We start from the raw sequence: 27,621 nt of genomic DNA, 5'->3' as shown, positions 1-27,621 counted from the left end.
GTCAGTTTCCACGGGAGAGAATAAACCTTGTTAAATTAATCATATTAGGGGGGAGAAAAAATGTGATTAAATGTGGCGATTGCTAGCCGAGGGCGTTGCTGCAATAAACAATCAGAAAGCACCTCATCCTGAAATAATGCTGCAATTGTATCGTGGTCAGAGTGAGACGGGGAAGCTGGCCGGGACAATGTGTCCACTATCGGGCTCTAATGAGAAAGCCTGGACCGACGGTGACACAACGGGCTCTGTTCCACGGGCGACCAGGGAGGCTCCGCTATCAGGCCTGGGACTCCTCCAGGCGCTGGCACCTCCACCGATGCAGAAAAAGTAGGTCTGCGTGGGACCCAAGGGGACGCAGGGCCCCAGTGACATTCCATCGCCGGTGCCAAAGCGGCTAAATGGCAACGATTTCCCCGGAGTGTACGTACACGACCGTGTCAGTTTCACCCCGTCTGTGTTGTTCCAGGTACAGGTTACAACCAAACAGCTCAGGTGGAAACAACAAGTCTCACTCGACCGTGACTGGAGTTAAGGTGTTCTCAGGGTCTCTGCAGGTTTCAACATGTTAAATTAAAGATTTTTTAAGATTATTTCATACCCAGAACATCCAACAAAAAGCTCCCATTGTGCTGTCGGGTGGATTTTTACAGCAGCTTTTTTGTTTCTGCGACTCTTTAACGTCTTTGCACCCTAATCTGAGCGTAATCTTGCAAAAAGTGCAGCAGGGTTTAAAATGAGCCATGAGCCAGATGTTGGTGTACGTGCACTTAAAAGTAACATTAAGGGAAACTATTTTTAACTTGTTAGTTAACTTCTAGAGGATTTGATGAGAGATTTGAAGATTTCTTTTAAAGGGCTGAAACTGAGATGATAAGACTTCAGATTTTTTAACATCACAACACCAAAAGTTAACAAATAACTTCACCTCCTTTTATTTTACGGTACTTTTGTCACTGAAAAACATCCCAACATTCATTCATGAGCCAAATACAAACACTGTAGTCTACAATTACATCCTAACCCCTTCTCCACTGGTGTTGCCATTGTTGTGCTGCTGTGTGACGTCTGTGTCAGGAAACTGAAAGGAAATCTTTGTTGTTTTGGGTTTAACATTGTAGTAATAATAACAGAACAGTGGAAATAACCTATTTTTATCCATTTATTATCACGTAAAACTGTCAGATTGTGATTCTTTCAGTGTGTTGTGTTTTGGGAGACACACAGAGCAGTTTCAGTAGAGTCCAGTCTTACTTCTTACAGTCTGATGTGCACAGCTGGTTTTCATCAGGAAGCCGAGCCAGGCTTCTGTGGATCAAACAGAGTGATAGGAGTTTATTCGGTCCAACAGGGAGATAAAACTGAAAAAGTTTGCTGTTTGTCTTCTGTCACTTGGTTACCTTGTCAATGACCTTCGGCCTGGCGACTCCCATCCAATCACAAAGCTGGTTCCTGTGAGTCCGCACGGCGGCGAGGTCGCTCTCCCTGAAGCGGACAGCGAGCACGACGGCGCGTCAGAATCAAATCAAAAGCATTTAAACAATAAGACGAGATGCTGTCGGCTGAGAACGCTCACCAGTTAGTATCACTCAGCACGGTCATGACATCATCCAACACTTCTGCGTCTGCGACGTCATCGTAGGTCAGAATCATCTCGTACATCTGGCTGGCCGTCGTCTTCCTCACCTGCAGTTGTCAGAGAGGAACAGCTGATTCTGTGGTTTCACAAATCAACATGAGAAAACTCACAAGGCGACAAAACAAAACTAAAATCACCACAAAAAGTCCACATCGGATCTATTTAGCAATGCAGAATGAAGCTTTTATATCCAAGCCCTCTTCCTCAGAGTCCACCATGTTTCTACAGGAGCCTAGAATGGACAAACTCAACACTGGTTCTGGAGAAGTTAAGAGATTTAAGCGGCCGCTTCAGGGGACGGTGAGATAAGGGGGTATTCAGCTGTTTGCGATCTGGAACCTCACCGCTAGATGCCACTAAATCCTACACACTGGACCTTGGAGGGCAGGTGAACTTACCACAGGGAAGTGGTGGCAGAGCAGCATCAGCAGCTGGGACAAAACTTTCTTCCTCACCTCCCCCTGAAACTGGACCAGCCCGCAGAACCTGGAGAACAGCAGACGGTCAACATGGTGCAGACGGTGTTTTCTGCCTCAGTAAAAGTATATTTATAATGTGTATGTTAGACTTACACAGCCGTGCAGGCACGCAGCTTAGAAATACATTTGGTCTTCTTGAACTCTTTGCAGAGATTCAAAAGCTCCACACAGAACGGATGACTTGTAAAAAACAAAGACAGAACAACATCAGCTCTCACAGACATCATCAGTGTTTTTTTGTTTTTTTTTTAACACAAAGCCATCACAGCACTCACTCCTCTTGTGTGGTGAAGATTTCAAAGCAGCCATTCGCGAGCATCTGATTGAGCATCTTAAGGAAAGGGATAGACACCCTGGGGGAAAAAAAGGGGGAGAAACTGAAGGTAAAGAACAGATGATTAACTCTTGACAAACAGGAAGTGAATTTAAATAGACGAGCCCGACACATCATGGAAAAGGGTCTGAAGTACGACGTCCAGCCAGGTCGGGGTAAGAAGTCGTACCTGTCGTTGCGGAGGTTGTCTCTGAAGATGATCAGCAGCGTGTCTCCAAACTGTGTCATAGCAGCGCCGTCGCCCTGGATCCCCCTCAGGTAGTCAAACAACCACTGGGACGAAAACTCAACCTGGATGGAAGCAACAGCCGCCTGTTACGACTTGATTATGAAGAAACAAAACACTTGAGGACGTCATCTTGAAATCTGGATTAACATTTTTCAGCATTTTCTGACATTTTATAGATAAGATAAAATGTTTGTCAGCCGACTTTCACTCTATTATCTTCAGTTTTTAGGTGTGTTTTTGGTTTGGACCAGGTGTTTTCCTCAGGTAACAACTGGAACAACTTTGCATTTCCAGTTAGAAACATCACACAAGTGTCGTCCTGACTCACTGTGACTTGTTACAGACGTGACGTAGTGTCGCCGTCTTCGCCTCGTACTCTCAGGTAACAACACTTGGCCCCGCGTCATCGATTTAACGTGAATCAGTACTCCGTAGTAACAACATGATTTTGTTCCCCTTAATCCATCACTGTCTTTAAGAGATTAGAGCACGAGGATATTAGCTGCAGAGAAACAGAGATGTGCTTTAATAAAAGACCTGACTGGTGAGCCTGAGGGGGGCCTCGGAAAGAAAAACACTGAAATTGATGATCTCATCCGCCGGCAGGAAAGAAAGCGTCAAAACTTGACAGCTGCAACATGGCAACAAAGTATGAAATAGATAAACACAGAAAAAAGGAAACACTGAAACATCAAGTGCCTCTTCTGCGCTTCAATACAAACTCTTCTGTGTTTAGATTAATTCAAGCATTCAGAAATCATGTTTTCAAATAAAATACTGTGAATCTTGTGTCCTTTTTGGCATTCAGTTTTGATTTTTTTGAAGCTTCTGTACTTGAAATACCATGAAATGCAGACTTTTAAACATCTCGTATTGAAAAAGTATCCCTTCGTCTCAGTCTTGGGTGTTTTGTGTTGCCTTACGATCTCTCTCTCTACATCAAGCTGGCTTCCAAGTCAATTCCTGGAAAGTCAGTGGACGCTCCGTCTCTCTCTGGCCAGTGTGAATATGTGCCTGTGGTGTGAGAATGGCAATCTTGGCTGGCGTAGCAACGCAGCACTGGCTCAGTTTCCTGCGTGCAACCCTGTACAAACATATCATTCGCTCTCGTCTCTGAGGATGTATCTGTGGCAAAATAAAAAAGCCGGAGGAGGGAAGAGAAAAGAGCCCGATCGTCTCTGAGGGAATATGTTTACAGCCTCCATCGGCAGAAGAGTTCAACTTCGCTGACCTCACTGCTGCTATTACAGGCTTTAAACTTATTTTTCTTTTATTAGATCCAAAGACAGTTCACGTTAAAAATAATCCTTGCAAAAATACTGCGGCCGGGAACTTTTTTTTAATGACTGGTTTTAACAGGTTATTGTCATACTTGAGGAGAAGGGAGGAATAGATCAACATCAGTTCACGGCCCCTCAGTGACCATGTGAGAAGAGATTCAAATACTGGCTCATCAGGACCACGAGGGTGAGTCCAGATCAACACTTTGAGCTCAGGTGGCTGCCGCGGTGTTGCAAGAAGATAAAGTCCCACAGCCTGTGATTCAGAGAATTAATTGAAAACAAGGTGTTGTAGAGAGAGCGAGGAGTTACAGCGCAGAGGACTGAGTGGACTAAATTAACTACATGGCTCCCCCTGCTGGCCTGAACTCCTACAGCAGCACAAAAACAACTGAAAAAAAGACGTTTGATGAGAGCTGAATTTCAATAAAAACACCCCGACAGTCACGCTGATTGTACAGTTTCCCAGTGAACACAAATGCCAGACTCTGTTTTTGTCCAGTGTGAAAGGGTGAAAGAGGAGTTTTATGAAATACAGATGAGTGATGAATTATAGGATTAAACATAATTAAGTGTCTTCATGAGGTGCGGCTCTAACAGGAGATGCCAGGAGAACTAGTACAAGGTGTGGAAAGCTGCTGGAGGGATGGAAAACCCTTCTTTCATGACAGCTTTGGTGTAAATAATACTCAGAGCCCCTCGTGTCCTCTTTTAAAGTGCTGGTTTGTATTTTTCCGGTACATCTGACCTACCGTGGACTGTGTGATCCCACCCACAGACACGGTGATGCCCAGCAGGGTGTGGCGCTGATACTCAGGCAGTCCCAGCAGCTTCGTGATGTACCGGAAAGCTTGAGATGGGGCGTTCCAGTTCAGACTGGTTGTGGTCTCCCTGTAAGACACAACAAGCATCACAAGTTGTTGCACTTCAAACTTTCAGATTTTGTGTATATATGCCAACAAAAAGTGCAGAATAATCACTGCGACTGTCTGAGCTTGAAGTGCTGAGTGGACTCACGGAGGGAAGATGTTCAACAGCTCCTCTCTGTGGGGGATGTGAGGTACTGCAGGCTCGGTGCTGTGGAGCAGACGCAGGAAGATGCTGCCAGCGTGAGCTCTGGAGCGGTCGATCTTCTCCGCTGCCTGCTGGGCCAAGCAGCACATCGTACACTTCACCCTGCGAACAGAGGAGGAGCAAGAAATGAAGACGAGAAGCGCTGTTTTTATTCCATATAATTAGAAATCCATGCAGGATGTCGCACTTCACAAAGGTACCAACGATTCTAGCATCTTTAATGTGAATATATTCTAATTTATTTCCTCCTCTACAGCAGTAAACTGATTATCTTTGACATGTGAGGATGTTATAAAATGTAAGGGTGGGAGCGCTTCCTGGACTGATGAAAGCTTCCTGTTGAAATGTGTTGAGAGTGTGTTTATAACGTCTAACGTGACCGTGCTGTGACAAAAAAAAGGCATTAAAATATTTTTCTTGTGATTTTTACATCTACATTTGAGGAAAATGGGCTTTAGGTAACACTAACTGATGAACTGATGAGATAATAAACAGATTAATGGACACTGAAGAGAGGACTTTGTCTTTTTCTTCCTAATAATGAACAAACCATGTAGACAACTTATTGATTAATCGTTGCAGCTCTGAATCTGGATTTTAATTCTACCTTTATTCTTTTTAGATATCAACAAGTGTCCGTCAGCTGTAACCCTAACCCTCCTCACAGCAGCGTAATCCAAGTTGGGTTGATTTAGGCTTGTGTACTGTGGCCACACCTTCAGACATCGAGGTGACATTTAAGATTACTCAAACAGAAGAACAAAGAAGTCTGAGATGGGCTGACAGGACAACGTTTTGTGGTCTGCTGCTGGTGACGTGACGCGAGTTCTTCCGTCTGTGTGGTGACTGATGACTTGATGACTCACAGGTCTGCTGAAAGGATCTCTGGAGCACCGCCGGCCACCTGCAGAGTCACCTCCATCAGACTGGACATCGCCGCCTCTCGCACCCTGAGCAGATGACAGAAAGACGACAGAGTTCACGCTTGCAGCGACACAGGCTTGAATAAACAACCTTCCACATAAATAAAGTGAAATGTGATGAATTGCTAAATACTTTTTCTGGACTTTTACTCATGCTCGGGGGACGCTTCTTCTGAATTTGATGCCAGCATCACATTTCAAACAAGCTGCGACAGGAGCAACAAAAGACTGGTTTTTACAAAGCGTCCCGACACATTTGGAATCCGGCTTCATTATAATCTCTAAAAAACATCTCCAAAATAATATTTCACCGCACGTCTGATGGGATGTTGCACACATGTAACACGCACAAACATGAAGGTGGCAAGAGAACACACACCATCATTTTCTTTCAGCTTCATAGGATTTGACAGTTTTATAGTCAAATTAGCTTCATGGCTGCGGGGCACAATTTGCTTATGTGAAGCGCTTCACAAAATCCTGAAGTCGCACGTCGGAACAGGTGTCCAGGGAACAGGTGGAACGCCCGATTACTGGCCTCTCAGGCAAAGACAAGTTTAAGTACATTTATGTTGCAATAGATGAAACGGAGAGATTAATATGCCTCCGTGTGGGTGTGGGCACAAAACGAAGAAGAACAACATGAGAGGTCAAAGACTCGAAAACAAGAAGGAAATCAGATTCCAGAGAAAGAATGAAGGAAATATCTCTAGAGAGTGTGACAGAAGCCGCCCATCCCACGTTGGGAGGGCAAGTGACAAGACCGGTGACATTCCTGGTGGTAAGCATGGCTCGAGGCTACTACTGAGACAGGCCCTGAAGTGGAGGGACAGAAAAACCCCAGACGCTTCAGGCAGAGGTGCATTCCTCCTCCCTCAGGCAAATTAAAACAGCGCGTGTGTGTGGAGCTGCAAGTGTTGTCGACGAAGTTCACTCACCAGGCGCCAACGTCCCCTCTGCTGTCCGTCGTGTAGTCATTCATGCTGTCGAGCAGAACGCCGTACACCTCCGCTACGTTCTCCGAGCACAGACTGGAGTCTGGGGAGCCCTGAGCGCAAACACCCGCCTTCACACACACTCTGACAGACGATGGAGAGGAGTTACAGATTAAAATAAAGGCCGTCAAAGGACAAACAGTCCATGATCAAGTCGGGAAAGATTTACATTTGGAGATCAAAAACAAACAGATGGACACGTCCTTCAGGTCCTGCAGGTCCTGCGGGTAGCTGTTTATTTTAGCATTACTGCACAGTTAAAAGTTCAGACGGGCAGCACAAAGAAAAAGACGAAGGCCGAAGGGCCCTTTTGACAAAAGCCTGAAGCAGAACAACATAAAATAATAATAAAGCTTTTTACGCACTGAGCAACAGCTCTGACTGCGTCTCTTCTCGCTTCTGTGAAAGTCCCGTCCTTCTGACTCAGGGCGCACATCTGCTGGAGGCCTTCAAGGATCTAAGACACAAAAACACACGGACACACATCACGTAATAATTATTTTCATTATCGAATCATCTGCCTGTCATTCTAACAATAAATCAATTAATCGCTAGAAAAGATATAACAGTGTTTTACAAAGATTTGTCCACAGAGTCAAAAAAACTGAGAAAGTTCTTTTGTTCAACCAACAATCCAAAACAAATCCTCATGTTTGAGGTGCTGGAACCAGCAAATGTTTGATATTTTGCTTTAAAAACGTGCAATTAATCAATTATTGTGCTACAGTATAGTTGGCAACTAAGACTAATTAAATACCTGCAAACGTTATAAAATCAGGAAGGCACAAAGGTGTCGTCACCACTGATCGCCTCGCATATATCGTCTATCGGTTCACTTGGACTGTTATGTTTAGCGAACTTGCTTTATGTGTTTTTGCTTGTTTTTGTTTGTTTACCTGCTGTTAACAAATGCAAATTAGCTGCTAGCTAACTCTGCCGCAGTTACTTTTAATGATGCACTGTCCCTGTAATACAAGCAGCAAAAACAAAAATGAAACGAATCAGTGCTGCAGCTGTAAACAACTTACACCCAAGTACAAAAGCAGTGAGATATCAGATGGATGTAAAACACATCCTCCAAACACACCTGCATCACTTTGCCGTGAATCATGAACGCATGCAGAGAGCCGAGGGCGAGGGCGGATCCACAACGCGTCAGCATCTGAGGACTCTTCAGACCGTCGATGTACTGAGACACCAGGGCCTCTGCAGACACACACACACACACACACACACACACACACACCAAACCAGGTGGAGATTACTGTGAAATTCAGACATACAGTGTAACAAGCGTAGCAAGAGAATAACATGAAACTCACCCTGCGTGTCTGAGTCGGCCTGGTAGTACTCCTCACACAGGGCGGACAAGGCTGACACCACTGCAGCCTGCAGACGAAGGACGAAGAGGATCGACGATTACGAGCAGCTTTTTATAATCAAGCAGTTAAAAAGGGAAACATGTTCATGAGGATAAATCAAGCTCACTATGATGCTATCCTTCAAACCACTGGAGAAGAGATGAAGAGTCTTTATGGTGTCATCAATAAGATCCTGCCAGCCAGCTGAAACACAAGAGTCACAACCACAGAGACGTTCAGCGAAAATGCAAAACTTTTTTTTTTCTTTTAAAAAGGTGCGAAAACAACCGTCTAAATTGACTCACTGATCAGAGGGTCGCCCTTAAAAGGCATTTTGGACAGGGACAGCTTCTCAATAAGGCTGCACACTGGAGAACAATTAAAAACACGATGAGATTAAGACAACATCGTCCAAGACGTCTTCTAGGCTGTTTTGTTTCTTGCAACAAATCACTTACTTGCAGGTCTCATCAGCTCTCCACCAAAACCCCTACAGAAAAAAAAAGCATAATTTTGATATGAAGCCAAAACAATGTTCAGATTCTCTTTATATCTTTTCAGATTGTTTCTGCCTACCTGTACTGTTTTCTGTCATGAATCTGAAAGTAAACAAAGAAACGTCAGCGACAGAGAAAACTTTAACCACAGTTTATTTGAGTTGGATAATAATTTTGGTTCCCCTCTGTGTCGTCCACCTACCGTCTGGTGGATGTTTTTTAATGCATCCACAGACTCTGAAGAAATGATTTCCACCACAGTCCTGGAGGACAAACACAAGGACGCGACAGGTGAAGCTCAGAAACAGAAGTACCATTTTCATTCATTTTGCAAAATGTTTAGGGGAAAAGGGGAAATGTTCCAATCAGCAAACATCTACTACATTATTACTGACATTAAGGCACTTATTTTTAGGCTTAAATATGCAAATGAGGCTAAATCTAATTAAATATGCAATAATTTGAATGTTTGCATTGTCTGATCTGATTGTCTGAAGTCCCCCCCCCCAGAATGTAATGTGTGAGTATGTAAATTTAGCTATCTTATTAAATATTCACGAATCTAGGTCAATATCTAGGGTGTATTTTTATGCGACAGGCCCCTGAGGGAAAACACCCACATGCGTATTTTGGAGAGAATTTACCTGTTGGTCTGCAGGCCCAGTTTGTGCAGAGCGTGTGTGATTTCTGCACATGCCAGAATGGCACCATGACGGCTGTGGAGGTCGGGACCCACCGCCATGAGCAACATCTTTGGCAGAACTGGAACCGACGAGAGAGACGGATCAGTTATCTTCTCATGAGCAATAATTACAGGGTTCAAAATCATATTCTAAAGGCCGTTTTAGTCAGCAACTTTCCCTGCTTGCTTTGGGAAACAGGTAGGGTGACATTTTCTTTTTTCGTTTTTCTTTTTTTTTTTACCTGTTGCCGCCATATAATCAGGTGCTTGAGGTGTCAGGTTGTGGAGCGCTTTAGTGGTGAGCTCTCGGACCGCGCTGCAAACACACGAAGAAGAATGAAGTCAACCAGAATTTGTGCACCGAGAATTTTAGTGGCATTTTACGCAGGCGGACGTTCACAGAACAGAAGTTCTTACCCGTCCCAGTGGTTTATCTTCATGGCTACCAGGTGATCGATCATGGCCTTGGTGTACTCTGGGAAACCAGCGATGTAGACACTTGGAGAACAGAAAAAGAACGACATCTTTAGCTGCTAATATCAACAGAACATGAGTGGTGGGTTCACACAGGTCACTCCACAGATCGATTTCAGTCGTCATCCTCCACGTCTTTGTTCTATTTTTCATTGTTATGTGCAGTTTTATAGGCAGTCGTACCCTGACGGCAGTAATAAGGATGTCCCGATCCGAACATGTGATCGGAAATCGGGGCTGATTTTAAGTCGGAGCACAACTTTTGGCAGAACGCGTACGTAACGTTCCTCTGGCACACCTGTGGATCCAATGGTCTCATACAGCAGAGCGTGTAAAACAGACAGCCGAGGAGATGCTGAACACTGTCATATAGACAAGTAACGTGTCATTTTACATGAAAACATAAGGAATATGTAAAAAGCAGTGGATGATATGGAGGCACCAGGCGTGGGCTGCGTCACAGACTCACCTGGTGGAGGCCAGTGTTGGAATAACGTGCAGAATAAGGAAGAGCCAAATGAAAGCATATACTGCATAAACTTGCAGGTACTTTTTGTTCTTAATGCAGCCGTATTATCCAGGAAAACATTAGTTAAGGCTGAGTAATCGGATCAGGACTCAGTATTGGCAGATACTAAATATTAAAGGACTCGGATCGGATCGGAACATCCCTAGCTAGCACCTTTCTTCTTTTTAATCGCCTGAATGTTTGTTATGCTGGTGGTGACACATTTCTGCCAGAGGGGACAATTCCTGAGAGCGTTGAAGATTTTCTCTGTCGGCGTGGATGTAAACATTTCATTCCTTACGTTCCAGATGTTCAGAAAGGAGGCCGAAGTGAAAAACATGCGTGTGTGTTTGTTATTTGTTAGTGTACAGATTGTTTGGTGGGGAGAAGTGAAGCGACCGGGCGTCTGGACATCACTACTGACTTGAGTTCAGGTGTGTCAGCCACACCTGTGATCAACAGGTGCATTTAAACATGGCACTGTCACAGTCAGCGGGCCTACTAGATCTGCTTCAGTCAGCTGCAAGTGCAGGAGGAACGACAGCTCAGCCCCTGTGGAAAGATTTCCTGCTGGTCCAACTCCATATCAACACCCTTGGATTTTTACAAAAGGATGTCCAACAAGCTCACTGTTGATCACACAGTTTCAGTGCAGGTGAATTTGCAGCCTCTGTCCTTGTTCAGGCTTTTAAACTCACACTAATGTACGCACTGCATACGTACAGCTGCACAACATGGTATAAAATAAACACCAGATTTGGCTTCAGGGCCACATAAAGTCTAATATTTAGCTGTATCTATAGCAACGCTGAACATTTGTACTTTCGTTATGATGCCTGCACATTTCACTCTTTTGTCCTCTGGGTATTTCTTACCACATGATCACAAGTGACACTTCAACTTAACTGACTGGACATTATTTATGGCCACCTCTCTTTTATTGTTCAGGAAACAAGTCGTCTGTCCTGAGTGCAGCTTCACTGGAATACTGTGTGACTCAATATGTTCTGTAAAGGTCAGATTCTTACCTGATATTCAGGTAGCAGTTGGTGAGATTCCCAACAGCAAAGTAGTCTGCTGCAGTTAAGATGTCAATACCATGAGGAAATGTCCCCTGTTGAGGCACAAACAGGCAACAAAGAAACATTTTCAGCTCATTGTGTAAAAAGAGTTTCAGGGAGATTCATTTCTTCTTCAGGGCTGTTGGCAAATCAAATGCTTGCCGATGCCCTGGAGCCGTACTGGAAGGCCATTTCTTTGCTTCAAACACTTTCACGAAACAAGTCGGAGCAAGAGCCGAATTATTTGGCAGCAAATAAACTTCAAATCACAGCGATGCTGTTAGTCACAACACACATGCAGGGGAAAGCTGTGGTCACAAACCTGTCTGCCGACATTCTCCTGGAAGGCAGCCTGGGACAAAATGAGACATAAAAAATCAACTTCTGTCATGTAACTGGATAAAACTTTAGTAAACGGTGTTGGGATGTTGACAAAAGAACTTACAGAGGAGGCTCTGCGACAGTTGACATCTCTGTCGAACACGGTTGTGATCAGCAGAGCGCTGCAAAGAGAAAGACAAGAGTGTGGAGGATAAATAACCTGATGAGGAACTGTAAAAATGTCATATTTCTTAAAGGGAGTCTGGTGTAAGAACGCAGTGAGAGTCCGTCTGATTCACATACTGTATGCAAATAGTATTTGAACATTTTTTCACCACCTCAGCAACACGATGTAACAGCTGAAGTATGACAAGGTTTTCTGACTTTCATCAGCTTTGTAAATAGTTTGTGGTTTACAGTCTAATGAGTGTTTTTTTTACTGATTACTGACTCTGGCTGATTAGGCTCATTATCAGCTAATTGTCCTCAGTTTCTGCCAGCACAGTTAATGGTTTCCCTTACTTTCCTAAACACGGGGTACTTACTGATGTTGTTTATGACTGATGCATTGTTACGTGTTGTGACCACTTTCGCTGATTTTATCTAAGCTTCCATTTTAGAAGTTAAACATTAACATTTGCAGAGAAAGAAAAAAAGCCTTTATCGGTTAATGATTTAGCCACCACAATAAAACACTTTTTAACATTCCCTTCCTTGTTTTTTTTTTGTAATAAAATCAACATTTACTGATGTAATTATCACTTATTGTTATTGCACCACTGGTTTTGGCCTCGGTGCCCTACATTTCAGCTACAAAGCCCAACTAAATTGTTAATTATCGGAGGCCAAAGTGGCCTAACAATAAAAATAACTTAATTCCTGGCCTGTTTCTGTGATTAACACTTGTGTCTGTTTTGTTGCTTGAGTATAACCCACTTTCTTTAACAAATCTAATTGAAGTTTTGAAACAATTGCCACATTTTTACACTCATCGTCTCCCGTCTTTGCAAAATTTCCCTTTGCTGACATACTAACTACGTCTACCTCTGTCCCATTACGGCGCAGCAGTGCATCATCATCATCTGAATATCTTCTTAAGGATCAATGACTCAGATTGAAGTGTCGATTGCATCATCGCCACCGAACGTTTTTTTTTTTACCGCAGTGAGCAGGTTCCCACCACAAAGGGATAAAACAGCCAAAATATGATTAACAGTGACTCCTGTGCTATACTGGAAGTGGTGTCTGATTCTATCTGACCTCAAAATCCCCCCACAAGTCCGATGAGTAGTGGGTGTGGAGGGCCAACGTACGTATACATCACAGCGACAGCCTGAGACCAACTGCTGCTGGTCTTGTTTGCTCTCCTCCATTGTTCCCTGCCTAAAGATCCAGGTCTTTGCTAACTGCCCTAGTCCGGCTTTGCCAACTGCTCCTGCCTTAAGGGCTTGGAAACAAAGAACAGCTGTGATTGCACCCTTAATGTCCTAAAAGGATATTCTGATTAAATCTGTGGCTGCTGCAATTAACGAGTATCAGTGTAACTGTAACTTGCAGAGATACAGCTGTGGTTGCATATGCGTGTGTGCCCCCAAGTCACTTAGTCCCACATCAGTTTTCAGTAAATGTCATCATGCTGTGATGAATAGAGCAGGAACCAGCTTGTCTGAGCTCCACTGCCAAACAGCGACCGAAACCTACAGCAACAGGCGAAACCTGGCAATCCTGTAGGCTAGGGAAAGAGAGGGTGTTGTCGCGACTGCTGATTATGCTAGTCGCAGGGGTTCAAACTGACACTGCAGAGCTGGTCTGCACAGTCAGAGGCCGCAGGTCCGTACTTGCACACCGAGAGAAGACAGATCAAGGAGGAGGCAAACCGTTACTATTGCCAAAGATCTGAACACACGTCAGTGGATGATATGCAGCGTTGTTTCTCTACGTGGGTGACCGAGTTTAAAAGTCTTCCTCTTTACTTTAAGGCTCCGGCTCGTAATCCTCAAACAAGTGTTGAAAATTATGTTAAATGACTTATGCAAATCTCCTCTCAGCTAAAAAAAAACAAAACATGCAGCTTTCCCTCGTTCTGTAGATGTGCAGAAAGGAAGATTAGTGTATTGTTTAAATGACAGAAAAACATTACTTTAACAGCAACAGGTGAAGCCATCGACGTTGCATGTTTAAAAAAATTATCATTATTATTGTCATTGTTAGTTAACCTGTCGGCCAATAAAATGTCAGAGAGAGAAAAATTTCAAAGACAAACATGTCTCCTTTAGCCAGTTTACTGTCACCGAGGAAGAACAAAACCAGAAATTACAGAAGCTGGAATCACAAACCAATTAATGGATAATGAAAAAAGTTGACAACTAGTTGATTAAGTGTTGTATTATTTCTGCATTACTTGTTTCACTGCCCATTTGAGGCATCTGTTCCTTAAATTGTTGTTATTATTTCCTCGCTCAGGTGCATCAGTCTATATAGAGTTTACCTTCACAAAAAGATATTTTCATTTGGTAAAGAAAAATATTCATCAACTGTTTTAGCTGATTCACTGTCTGCATGCAATCACCGCAAATGCCCATAAGTCCGTGATTCAAAGACTGTTCAAGGACTTTTAAGGTTCACTCTACCTCAAATTCAAGGACCTGAAATGACATACAGTAGTTTAAAATACTGATGGAGGTTAATTACTGCCACAAAAGTGCTTTTAAAGAAGCTCAGAGACAACAATTACAAAGAGAGAAGCTAGAATGAGTGATCACCTCTCTGCTTGTGTTACAGCAAACTTAAGTTTAATTTTCTTGCACAAAATACATCATGTGATGCTTCTAAACTTTACTTACTTCACAACAGAAGGGAGCATGGAACAACTTTTGGGAAACGGAGGCAGGAACAAGTATGTATGTAAACAAAAGAACAGCTGTCACTGAACCGCAAAACTTTTTGGCAGCAGCAGCAGTTCAGTGGAGTGAGAGAACTGACGAGGAAACACGTCCAAGAGAAGGCGTTGATCATTTAGGTGCCAATATTAAATCACCTTTGCAGTGATCAACTCTTGACTTGTAGTCCTAGAAACATCATGTGCTCTATACATGAAGTGCAGCCAACACTTAAGTACACAAGCAGCACAGACAGGTGCATCTGCTGGTTATGTGGGGACATGAGAGACTGAAGTGGCACAGAAAAACTGGTTTGAGGCAGTAAATTACTGCTGTGAGGCAAACCATGCAGCAGCTATGCAAATTATCATACGATGAGATCCACAAGGTGCCGCCTAAAGAAATCTTGACTGTGTTTACATCTTTTGATTGATGGCGATTTTATCTCGTGTCAGATACATCAGTGTTAATGTAAAAGCAGAGAGGTGTTTGTCAGTTGCAGCTCTGTTTGACCCGTCTTTCCGTTTCCATTGGCAGTTATGGCAAACCGTTACTGTGGTCGTGTTGAGTTGGCATCACTAACAAACAGCAGCGGGAGCACATGAAAACACCGATACAGCTGATGTTTTTGTTGCTGACCCTGTCTTTTGAAATCCCCTGTAGGTAAGTATTACTGCAGGGAAATTACAAGTCATCATTAATCACCACTAAAAGTGTTTTAAGGTGACCCATGTAGGTTTTTAGGTCAACGACAGAAGACGAAGGTTACCTGGCAATGTCAGTGACAAAAGGCTTGAGCTCTTTGGGTTCATAAGCTCGTGCAAAAGACCAGCACACGTAGCAGGCAGCGTCACGAACGTTGGAACCAACGCTGCAGGCTCCCCTCTTCTCCTCGTAGGTCAGGGATTTAATGATGAGGGGCACAACTGCAAGAGGAAGACAGAAATTAATTACTGATGTTGTTGGTAAGAACAAAGTCACGCTGCACAGGTTGTATCTACGACTGTTAGTTATGACACTGTAGTAACTAGTATGATTCTAGAAAACTGCAAATATGGATGTTGTGGCAAAGAAGACACAAATTCGACAACATGGATTCTTCACAAACACGTTCAAGCCTGCAGGTTTGGTGGATATCCAAGACCAGTGTCACCAATTCTTTATCTGGCCAATCTCTCCTCCTGTTACAGAGCAATATTGACCTTGAATAATACCCCCCCCCCCAAAAAAAAATGTATTTGACAGGTTACAGAGACAAAGGCCCTTCCATCATAGAAGTAATGAGACGTTGCGTTAAAAAGGCCCGGGTATCAGCGGTGCAGATTATTATTGCAAAGCAGTATCAGTAATGATTATTACAAAGTGTTGCTAAAAAATTCAGCTCATTTGTTTAAGTTTGAAGAGGTCATAAATCTTTCACGCTGAACACCGCTCCTGTAAAAAAGTTACATAACACTAAACAAAACCAGCACCAATTTCTACCTGCGAGTATGCAAATCTGAGCGCGATCTTGCTATCGTGCAACTGAATTTCACTTGAAACCTGACACGAGAAGCAACATGTCATGTACAGTCACTGGAGAATTAAACCAGTATGGTTATTTCAAGAGAAACGGGTGAGGAGGGCGGAGGAAGGATGAGGAAGGAGTTAGAGCCCCTACCCCACCTCATCATGTAAATCATCGCTTCAGGCCTGACTAATATCAGGTACATCGATGTTGCCTGAGGGCCCTGCTGTTTGGGCTGAAGCCCCACCCACTAGTGAGACAACACACCTGAGAGAGAGGAAACTCACCACACAACTAACATCACCTAGTCCAGCTCACACACGCACCATCACTCACATTCACAAACGCACTCTGAACTTTAAGCACACATCGGGGCGGACGTCCGGACCAGATACCAACGCTGGCTGGCGACTGTGGAGCAGCTGAGGAGGAGGCACTGTTACTACAACCAGAGAAGGTATTTTACTCCTCTTTATTCTACTTTTACTAACAAGGAAGCGGTACTAAGCTACAGTAGTTATGACCAAAACTCTGCCAAAATCGATCTGTGTTATTTGAAGAGACAGCGGTTTGTGAAAGTGCTGTTGATTAGTCTGTAATGTCTATTCACGGAAGGTATGTGCTACATATGCACCTGTTACCTAAGGACTTCAATTAGTACCTGCTTGCACTGCCATACTGAAGCACAGGTAATGCAAGAAGTTCATATACTCTGCAGAAAACCCTCCAAAAAGTTCAAGATTAGCTGCACATTTCCCAAAATGTTTAGAACTATTTTATACAAGTACTCAGACTGGTTTGTTCATTTTAAATAACATCCTCAACAACTTATCCCACCAGATCCAAATCTGTATTTTGTTTTTATGACAGATAAAATCAAAAAACAAAAGGTTTCGACTGAATCATATTCACAGTGAAGAGATATGCTATTCAAAAAGGGACGTTCTCACGGATTTCACTCCTTAAGAAAGGGAGTGGCTTTGCGTGCTACCGCAGTCGGACAGAAACTTGAGTGACAACTTCTTGCGACAGCGCACGACAAGCAGGTTCCTCCGTGCGGCGCCCAGCAACACCTAACTCACAGCTTAAGGTGATGTTTCATCTCAAAAGGTTAAGTGTTTTAGATGCCACACGCTTGACGATTTTAACAGAGCAGAGCTAGTTTGAACTACTGCAGCACATTCTAGCTGGAACACTGGGTGGAAAATGATTTTTAAAAAAAAGACTCATGAGCTGGTGAGTTAATCAAACGATCAAACGATGAGGTTTGAGAGCTGAGTGCATCCCGCAGGTGTAGTCATGGGAAGCAGGTGGCTGGTAGTTCCCACGCCAACAGCAGAGAGTTTATTAAGGTTGAGAGGGAGAGCAAGTCTCTGCATGCCCTCCAGGGCTGTGTTAGTGAGTGTCTCATCTGCCCGACACCTGCCAAGCTGGTGCCTTCTCTGACTTTATAGCAAAGATGAGTGGAGCGATATCAGAACGGATCGACAGGTAAAGAGACCAGCCGAGTCGAGGCGTTTTAGGACAGCTGTCAATCAACCCACACCACACAGGGACTCGAATGCACCTGTGCAAGCGCGGGTACATTTTTGCATACAGTGGACAGATTTACATATGTATAATTTCTCTGTTTGTGTCCAACCAAGTGTGGAGAAACAGTTGGAGAAATACATTAGCCTGAGGGTGCAGTGTTTTGTGCAGCTTGAGATTTTTTTTCTGCCTGAGCAGTTGGAAGAGAGAAAAACCTTCCAATGAGAGACACTCTCCACCAGAACCAGTCAAACCACTCTACGAGCCACATTACTCGACAGTGAGAAGCTGCAATGATTCATGAGTCTCTCTTGTGTGCTTTAGTGTGTCGCATTCCTAGAAGAACTCATTCCAACTTGCTGTATTGTTCTTTCAGAGAGCGTGGATTCAAAGCAAGATGGAGACTGTTCAGGAACGCAAGCCAAAAAGGCCTCACTACATTCCCCGACCGCCGGGCAAGCCCTTCAAATACCAGTGTTTCCAGTGTCCGTTCACCTGCAACGAAAAGTCCCATCTCTTCAACCACATGAAATACAACTTGTGTAAAAACTCCATCTCCCTGGTGTCACAGAAAAACGGGCAAACGGCCCGACAGTTCAAGGCGGCAGCAAAGGGAGTCCCCGTCAAACCTAAAGAGTGCCCGAGCCCACTGCCTGCAGGTCAGAACAGTCCCGAGAAGCAGCAAACTGAGGAGAACAAAGACGAGAGCATAGATGACACAGAAGAAGTCGACGTTGGGTGTGACAGTCCGATCGAAAAGGACAACCAGAATGCGACAAAATCAAATACAGTAACAGAGAGTGGGAACAGGGAGAGTGATGAAGACACGTCTCTGCCGCACCCTTCTGCTTTCTCTCCTGTCACACCCAAAAGTGACGGAGCAGAAGGCCTTAAGTCACCTGTGCAGCAGCCCGAGGAGTCGCAAGCTCCTGTTCCCTCCTTCAACCCTCCAGGCTTCCCATGGGGCACAATTCCACCGCCCATTCCCTTAAAACCATACCCCCCTCCCTTGATTCCTGAATACTCTCCTTATCACCTGACAGATCGGCCTCTATATCCACCATACTATTTCCCACGAAACCACGCGAACGAGCCAAACACTCCTTCTTTCCGGCCAGAGTTTCTGGATCCACAGAGGCCGGTGATACCACAACCCATCGGCCCAACTCACACCCCACTCTTCCCCCCATACCCATACAGATACTGCCACCCTCTTCAACCGGTCCCCCCTCTGCATTACACTCTATACAGACCCCATGAGTTCTCCATGCCAATTACAGGGCCCAGGTATCTTCCTTTGGACTTGTATGGCACGACATTTGGGCCCAAGGATTACGACTTGTACACGCACTCACATCCCAGCCTGAGCGGCCTCAACACATCTACGCAAGAGGAGAGCAGCCACAGACAGAGTGGAGACAAGGAAACCAGGCTGAGCCCTAAAGAGGGCTGTTCAGCCTTGGGGTCGCCTGACAGACCGAGTCATGCACACATCATCCTGAGAGAGTCAGAGGCACCGCACAGCACCAACACGGCCGAGCCGCAAACAACCACCCAACCAGGACAAACGAGACAAGAGGAGTCTGCAGAAGGCTCGCTACAGTTAAGAGCCCAGCGTGCAGATGGAGGGTGAGCAAGAATCCTGAAATTTAGTTTTCATTTCTTGGTTTAATTAAGCTGCATCACGCTGTGTTTGTATGTTAGTCCGTTAACTCTTCACTTTGCCTCCTTCAGATCAGCTGAAAGCAGCAGATACTCGTCGTCGTCCCTTTCTGAGTTCTGCCCTGAAATTGCGTCAGAACAAGATGGTGAGGACACCAGAGAAGATCTGGCCCCACTTAACCTCTCAACAAGGACCCGCCCATCTGAACACAGACTGAGCTGCTCAGACTCAGAGGACTCAACGCAAGACGAGCTGCCTCTGAACCTGAGCCTGCGACCATCTGCACACAGCTCTGTCCTGAGCACTTCAGAAGATCTGCAGGAGAGGCCAGACACCGAGCTGGGCGAAGAACCGTGTGACCAGAGGCAGACTGCAGCACTGGCACTCTGTCAGCTCGCCAGCGCAAACTCAGCTGCCTCTTCGTGTGACTTCAGCGCTGCAGTCAGCTCCTCTGAGGGTTGCACAGAGGCAAGAAGTGCTGGCTCTCAAAAGAAGACCAAGCACACAATCAAGGCAAAGACAGCAGGCGTGAAAAGAGCAAACAGTGGCCCGGCTGAAAACAGCTGCCATAAACCAAGCAAGAGAGCCAAAGCACCGGGGCGGGCTCTGAGGAGGAGAGCTCGCTGCTGCTAAAAACTCTGTTATAATATTTGTTAATACGGACAGAATATCTTCACCACGAGAAGCCTCAACAAGAAAAGATCAACTTAATGAACATTAATGTTAATAAAGCACTGAAAGAGTTGATAGCAGGAGCAGATGTGACATGTCTATAGCACTAAAGATCACAGATATGTGAATAATATGTCTTGTTCTCACACTTGATTTGAAAGGTGAAAGGCGTGTTTTATAAGGGCTGTGTATATTTAAATCTGGACTTGTTTTGTCATGTAAAAAGTTGATGATGGAAGATGTATCACTGAATGTAAATATGTTGAATAAATAAATAACAAAAACTGACTTGGGTGCAATTATCCTTGTACTTCTCAATAACATGTAGAGAAAATAGTAAATAATTTTATGGATTCTTTAGCTGATAGAAATAACCAGTAACAATAAATAGCCAGGTTTGTGTCTTTGTTAAATGAAGGTCTGAAACCGACTTTAAATGTGCATAACTCAACCTACTAGGGGTGTGTAGATGCTGTAAGAGTGTGCGTGTGTGTGTGAGAGATACAGTCAGGAAATTTTACAAGGACGTAGGTGAGATAAAAACGAAAGCCAAGTTTAAAAATTGTTGTGTTCTGAGTAAGAGCACCAGAAAGATGGGACTAGGAAATATGGAAGGTCACTATTGGTCCCCCAACTTTATCAAAGAAAGCTTGATAATGTTCAGTCTCATATTGATTTGCTGATTTATTTGGAATTGCCACAAATTGGAGCCTGCATCTGTCCAGTCATGACAAAATCCTAAAATCCGTCATCATGGCTGGAAGCTTGGTTCACCCATTGGATCATAAAAAATGTGTGTAAATACAACAGAATCATAATTAAAGAATGACAGGGAAATAAGGTGCCTGCCATTTATGTTGTGTTGTGCCACTTGTGCCATTCATTTCTTCTCACACCCCTATTAGAGGCCACACAAACCGCAACGCCAATCTAACTGTACCACATTTAATGTCTATTGTCTACCAACAAAGCTTAAAGCTAGACAAGGTGGGGATGGATGAATAAATCCGCCATCCCAAACCATCCAAAGTGAATCTGTCGACACGTACCATCCGTTAATCTGGAAGGCAGCAGCAGGCCTCTCCTGCCAAGTTCAGCCAGAGCGAGGCAGCCACCATGCCAAGCATTGTCTGTTTCCTGGAAGCTTATGAACAACATACAACACAGGTTAAAACACAAGTCAGTGAATTATGGCACTGCTTAAAAAAATAGTGACAGGTAAAAAGCAAACATGAGGCTGAAACTACCTGAAGCAATCCAGCACTGATCCGACCACCTCATCTGCCAGCTCCTTGGGAAGCCTCCCAGTCACTCTCCCAATGCTGAAGGGTTAAACAAAATCAAATCATTGTAACACATCAGCTCTCTCAGAGAAGCTGTCTATGACATGAAGAATACCAGCGACAAGTAGCAACATGGATGTTACCAACAGTTCATGATCGCTAGGGGACAGATGAACAGGTTTGTTACCCTTTTGCTGCAGACCAGCGCACAATCGTTTCTTTATCTTTCAGTCCCACCAGCAGTTGCTCTGGAAAAGAACAAAATTGATTCCCTGAGCAGACACATTTCAGTACCAAACTTTTAAAACCGATCTGCGGCGTAAACTGACCGATAACAGTCTCCACCTCCTCGGGAATGTCGTAGTCCTCCTCCTGTTTTTGTACCTGCACCTCAGGAGTCGCAGCAGCAGCGACTATAGCAGACTGTGGCATGGAGAGGTTCGCTGCCAGGGAGCGGCAGCCTCTCTGATACCTGAAAAAACATTAACATAAACTCTGAAGGCACTTAAACAGCACATAAAATATGTTGTGACATATATGATATTACTCACTATGCTGGAAAGTGATCTGAGGTTAAGTGACCCGATCTGAACTGGGAGCTTTCTAAGGTTATGGGTTTGTTGCTGCACCCATCCTTGCTTGTGAATGACTGAGGCTTTTCGGGACGCCCCTTTAATACCCACTCATGATACTAACACCTGTCACAAGTGAACCTGTTTACATGTGGAATGACTCTTAACAGGTGTTTTTTTGGAGCATCCCAAAACTTTCACAGTCGTTTGTTCCTGTCCCAACTTGTTTGAAACACATGCCGGCATCCAATTCAAAATAAGCATTTTTTTTTTTTTTTTTTAATCAATGAAGCTAATGAGGTAAAACATTAAATATATTGTCTTTGTACTGTTTTTTAATCAAGTATATGTCAAAATGGAACGGCAAATTACCACAATTTGTTTTATTTAAGTTTTAGCATTCAAGCTTTTAAGAAATCTGGGTTCTGGATTGGAAATCTACATAGTTTTCACAATATTAGCAAAAGAAGAGGATGAAATGACCTCCGGTTAGTGCCTTAGTGCCCTATAGATTAAAAAATAATGATAATAATAATTATATAAATTGGCCATAAAGTCGCTGAGATCTCATTTTTTCTCTTATCTGCCCCAGATAAACTTCACTTTAACCATTTCTATATAAACATGACCTCCAACTAATTCAGTGACCCCTGACAAGTGAAAAAAAATAAAGAATTGACCCTCTAGTTGCTGAGATGTGCTGCAATTTGTTTATTGCAGACATTGTTGGCAACCATTTTGCCAGTGCTCAAATTTAACATCATCAGGCAGAAATGACAATGACTTGTTTTCTTTTAAATGAGTTTAACTAGACTTCCCCCTGACTACAGGTAGAACTGGATATGATCAACAAATATAATATCTGACCTCCAAGCAGCCAGACGTGGCTTCAGGAAGGTGAGGCCAAGCCTCTGGATGAGTTTGACACAGAGTTTCCTCAGCATGGCCTGGCTGCTCTCTGACAACTGTTTCTGCTCCAGACACTGCAGAATTGTAGGAGCTGGGGAACAAATAAGAACATTAATATTATTACCTGTTGTTGTACTGTAATAAGGAATAGACTGATGAACACATACAGGGACAGACATCTTTGGAGGTATCAGACTAGAGGCTAAGAAAGATATTTCTCTACGCCTCTGGGTTTCTCAATATGTTGACACCTTGAAGACATAACTATTTGAATAGATTCCATTTTGTTGGGGAAACATCACCTGAGGTCTGGATTCAAATATCTCCCCTCTGGCAGTGGACATTTAGATAAAAAAATTTGTGAACACAAATGATTCAGTTGCCACATGCAAAAGACTACGAATGCATCAAATCGCATGCTCCATTAACTCCTGTTCGGGAATTCTTGGTTTTTGCTTCTACCTCCACATGAAGAGTAAAGAGTAAAGCCTCACTGTGGATAAATACAACTTACCATACTGCAGGAGGTCATCTCGTTTTCCGTGTTTGTAAAGCTTCGCCTAAGGGACATAAGTAAACTGATCAGATCAGCCTGACACACTTAAGAGGACACACAAGAGCTGGCGCCACATATACATATATACAAATAAAAAAACATTTCACTAACAAACTTCAGACAAAACACAACACTCTCAGAAACCATATTCATTCAAGCAGCTATTTCTTTAAGTTAACATACATTGAGTCTTTGGCAGCATGTTACGCTTAATCCAAACACAGACAACATGTAAGTATAGGTCCTGTAGGCTTGCTGACTGAACAAACAGAGACAGTTTTGAACGCCCTAAGCACCACGTTCACCACACACACACACACACACACACACACACACACACACACACACACACACACACACACACACACACACATTAAGTACAAAGGGATGCTTTCTAAACATGTTATGCAAGTTTATGTGCCAGTGATATGATTGCAATGTTCTTGCTTGAGGGCTGAATTACATTACTTTAGCTGACAGTAAGTGATTTGAAAATACCCTCCTCATTAATAAAGATTTGCAGTGAGAACAGGTGCACTGTGAGAGGCATCGAGGGTGGAAAAGAGGATTTTATTGGAACTAAGTACCCTCAACGCTGTTCTCATTTGCTGAACAACCGTTTAGCTTAAAGCAGTGGATTAAACTGACATTACTCACTTGACGCAGCAGATCCCACACATGCAGCAGGTGCATTACACACCTGCCAAAACCACATCGGGTATTGTGTGAGACATGCCAGACATGTCAGGTCTTATAAACAACCCTCTGCTGGTTTTAATACAGCAGTGCACACAGACGTGCGTGCAACATCACAGGATTGAGTGTCATCATGTGTTTGGCTACCAGAGACTGCAGAGCACCGTCCAGCACCATAATGTCTCTCATTGACTGGTCATTGGTCTGAGATATGGTGGTGAGGTTCCAGTCCAGGAAGTCTCCGAGGCGCTTCTGCTTCACGTCGGGGCGTGTCATGAACCTGCACAGTCATGTACAATAAGATAAACACAATGCAGAGGCGCCAAGACGTCATTCCAAGAGGAGCGCTGCCCTCTGCTGGCTGGAAAACTAGTTACAGCTAATGACTTCATGTAGACAGTGTTGCCGTTTTACAGTAAACTGCCAGGTTTATATACATTACTTTCGGTCTTTTATTTTTGAGTCCATGATTGACACTAATTCACATAAACTATTGTACAGTAGACATTCTGCCTTGTTACAAGCTTTGCTATTAACCAAAATACACAGAGAATAAAGTTAATTTGCTTTTAATGCTTTTTTAAAAACCTTTTAAAGACCTCAACAAAGAACATTTAACACCCTTTTCACACCAGAACAAATTCACATCAGATCTTATTATGTTTTAAATCAATCACAATGAAATGTTTTGATTGTATGAACCAAAAAGACAAAACCACACATAATAACTAGTGGTGTCTTTAAATTGAATCCCTAATTTTGAAAACAAAAAATGTGCAAAAAAAGTAAACACTGATGGGTAAATACTGACCTGAGTTTTAAAAATCAGGATCAGGAAATGGGGTGTAGTCTTTAATGAGCCTTTCTGAAGTGTTTTGATCAAGTAGCTCTGCTTACAAAATGGCTGATGTTCCTCCAAACCCAGGTGACCACGTGGAACACTCTGTTGCTGTATGACGACTACACCTATAGACTTTGGACATTCCAACGACTTCCTGACAGAAATGACTTTTATGGCCTTCAGTTGACTGTAGCATAGGAGCATAGATGCTTTAACAGTAGCTCCTAAAATGTTTTGTTCCCCATTTCAGTGACATTTTTGCAAGTGGACAGCATCTCTCCGGTGCTAATGTTGGTTGAAACGTATTGTTTTCCTGCTGAGGCTGAAGAGAGTTTGTCTAAATCCTGTCCAGACCTTCCTGCAGCACTTACACACAGACTTCCTCCTTTCATAAATATTATATAAAATACCACTGGACACGATCCAAAATGTTGTAGGAAGCAATATATTCTATGACTCTACAAACATACCTAAATTGTTTGACTAATTTTACTGCAGGTCTAAAATGTTCACTGCAGCTTGTACAATGAAGGATTGTTAAAAATAGAACTGACATAAATAATGGATCATGAAACATGGTCAGGACATCCATCGTGGTGAAAGACTCACAATGAAAATAGCTGCACTTCAGTACAGAAATACACAGAGACCGTTTAATGTGGAGGCGTCAAACACATAAGTGCACTAATGAGTAGCCTGGATAATGTTTTTGTCATAATCATACAGAGATATTAATAACCAGGTTATGTTCCATCATATCCACAATTACTGTAGGTGAAAAATCAGTTGCCACAGTGATTTTAATAGCATTTACGTGACCAAAAGGAAAACTGAATTTGCGTTCATTCATCCTGATCTACAAACATCAAGCAGCCAACTGCTACTGCACAGCATTTAAATGTTATTTGATAATACTAAATCTGCAGATGTTGACAAACTTTCTTTTGTGAAATGTATTATTGCTAACTGTGATTTTTTTGGAGACACCCACAAAATTAAAATACTCTGCAAGTACTTGCATGGTGCTTGTGCTCTTACTTTGATATGAGTACAGATGCAGCATCCCTGGAACAATCACTGACGAGAAGGTAAGACTGGAGAGATAAAGAAAAAGGAAAAATGTTATTCATTGCTTGTTTTTTCTGTAATGGTTTTTATCACTGACTCTAATACAGCAGAAGGTGCTTAACCACTGTTAATTTGCAATATTTCAGTGATGCAAAGCAGGTTTACAATCTGCAAAATCCCTGTTTAACTCACCTTTGCAATGGCTAGAATGCGGTCCATGATGGGCTCTCTGGCCTGGCCGCTGTCTGACTCCAAATATCCATCCAGACGGTGAAGGTCGAAGGGTATGAGGCAGGTCATGGACAGCCACAACAACAGCATGTAGCGAGTTTCCCACGTCTGAAATGAGGAGATGAGAAAACACACGATTAATAAATGTCTGTTAAGGTGCTAGTACTTTTTTCCCCCATGAAAGTACTACCAGTCGCACCTCGGAGTCTTTGGGATCCTGCCTCACCAGCAGGTCCAGAACTGGCTGGACATCTGCCACCTCATGGGGGAAAAGCTGCATGAAGATTTTATAACCTCTGACCTGTGCAAGGAGGAAAAAATCAAATCCGTATTAACACACTGTGGACTCATCATAAATCAGAATCAGTAAACTGGCTGGATAACTTTGCTGTGTCAGTAAAATATCTTTTACTTTGTGTGATGCAGTCTGTCTGTCTGTCTGTCTGTCTGTCTGGTGTCCAGTGACTCTGCAGACAGCCAGTGTAACACCAGAGTCCAGCTGCTGACTGACCTTACACATGATGTAGAGGAACTTGAAGCTCAAATGAACCAGTGAAGGTGGAGACTTCTCACTCCTTACAATGTCCAGAATAATGTTCAACATCCACTCTAAGACAAAGGTGAAACACTGATGAATGGGGTGTTTTAAATCACAATACATAACACAAAAATATATAATAGTATTTATAATGTACCTAAGTGTGGGTCCAGCAGGTGAGGCTGCTCTTGGTATCTGTTCATTATCACTGTGGGAGTAAAAGGAACAATATGAAACCACCAAACATCCAAAAGCACTGGGTAAAAACTGTTTCTTCCAGTGCTCATGTACTCAGTGGGTGTCTGTCTCACCCAGGAACCTCTCTGTGGTGGACTCGTTCGCCATCATGTCTCCGTGGACCTCCGGCAGGCTGGAGAGGAGCGCTCGGGCCTCGGATGCCTCACTGAAGCCCCCCAACACACAAGCTGACACGACAGCGTCCAGCTCGTCTCCCTCAACACCGGAGCACCCACTCTCTGTCTCCATTAAAGTCATTCTGACACACTTTTACCCGCAAGGAGTGTCTCTGCTACCGAGGCTAACGTTAGCGTGCGTTGTTAGAAATTATGAACCACTTAGCTAGCTAAAAATTAGCATTTATGCCACGAAAAGGGAGCGGCTGTGGGTGAAAGTTAGCTTGAGGGTATATTCAAATACGACAACATGGATTTACTCTTGAAAGTATACAAAATAATAGTTCACGAGATTAAATTAATTGCAGTTAAACGAAACGGAGGCTAACTGTCACTGTTGTGATGCTCCCGCACAAGTTTGTTTAGCTCCCGTGCTAACGACCCGCCCTTCTACGGCGAGCGAGGAGGT

The 27,621-nt window shown here is 43.5% G+C and overlaps 2 protein-coding genes across 2 annotated transcripts; one reads left to right on the top strand and one right to left on the bottom strand.

Moving 5' to 3' along the window:
- Positions 1-690: 690 nt before the first annotated feature.
- Positions 691-27,621, bottom strand: tbcd (tubulin folding cofactor D). The gene is made up of 39 exons (XM_037088898.1): positions 27,111-27,621; positions 26,957-27,007; positions 26,773-26,870; positions 26,461-26,562; positions 26,223-26,369; positions 26,001-26,056; positions 24,269-24,401; positions 23,384-23,429; positions 22,828-22,960; positions 21,718-21,860; positions 21,576-21,636; positions 21,353-21,427; positions 21,155-21,249; positions 15,503-15,659; positions 11,979-12,036; positions 11,856-11,885; positions 11,501-11,586; positions 9,908-9,988; positions 9,733-9,806; positions 9,453-9,570; positions 9,011-9,071; positions 8,888-8,910; positions 8,770-8,801; positions 8,617-8,679; positions 8,439-8,515; positions 8,273-8,339; positions 8,038-8,156; positions 7,316-7,407; positions 6,894-7,034; positions 5,899-5,982; positions 4,976-5,134; positions 4,711-4,849; positions 2,619-2,740; positions 2,391-2,468; positions 2,209-2,295; positions 2,035-2,122; positions 1,574-1,683; positions 1,398-1,482; positions 691-1,305 (listed from the first exon to the last, which is right to left on the bottom strand). The coding sequence occupies exons 1-39, from the start codon at positions 27,292-27,294 to the stop codon at positions 1,285-1,287; spliced, it is 3,576 nt and encodes a 1,191-aa protein (XP_036944793.1). The 5' UTR covers positions 27,295-27,621; the 3' UTR covers positions 691-1,284.
- Positions 14,716-20,376, top strand: znf750 (zinc finger protein 750). Its single transcript, XM_037088899.1, has 4 exons — positions 14,716-15,396; positions 16,604-16,697; positions 18,147-19,399; positions 19,505-20,376. Exons 1-4 carry the CDS (start codon positions 15,335-15,337, stop codon positions 20,064-20,066), a joined length of 1,971 nt encoding a protein of 656 aa, XP_036944794.1. The 5' UTR covers positions 14,716-15,334; the 3' UTR covers positions 20,067-20,376.

The sequence above is a fragment of the Acanthopagrus latus genome, chromosome 23, assembly GCF_904848185.1.
Source record: "Acanthopagrus latus isolate v.2019 chromosome 23, fAcaLat1.1, whole genome shotgun sequence".
In the NCBI taxonomy this organism is placed as follows: Eukaryota; Metazoa; Chordata; class Actinopteri; order Spariformes; family Sparidae; genus Acanthopagrus; species Acanthopagrus latus.
Note: the sequence above shows the minus strand (reverse complement) of the source record. Positions and strands in the feature narration are given on the sequence as shown.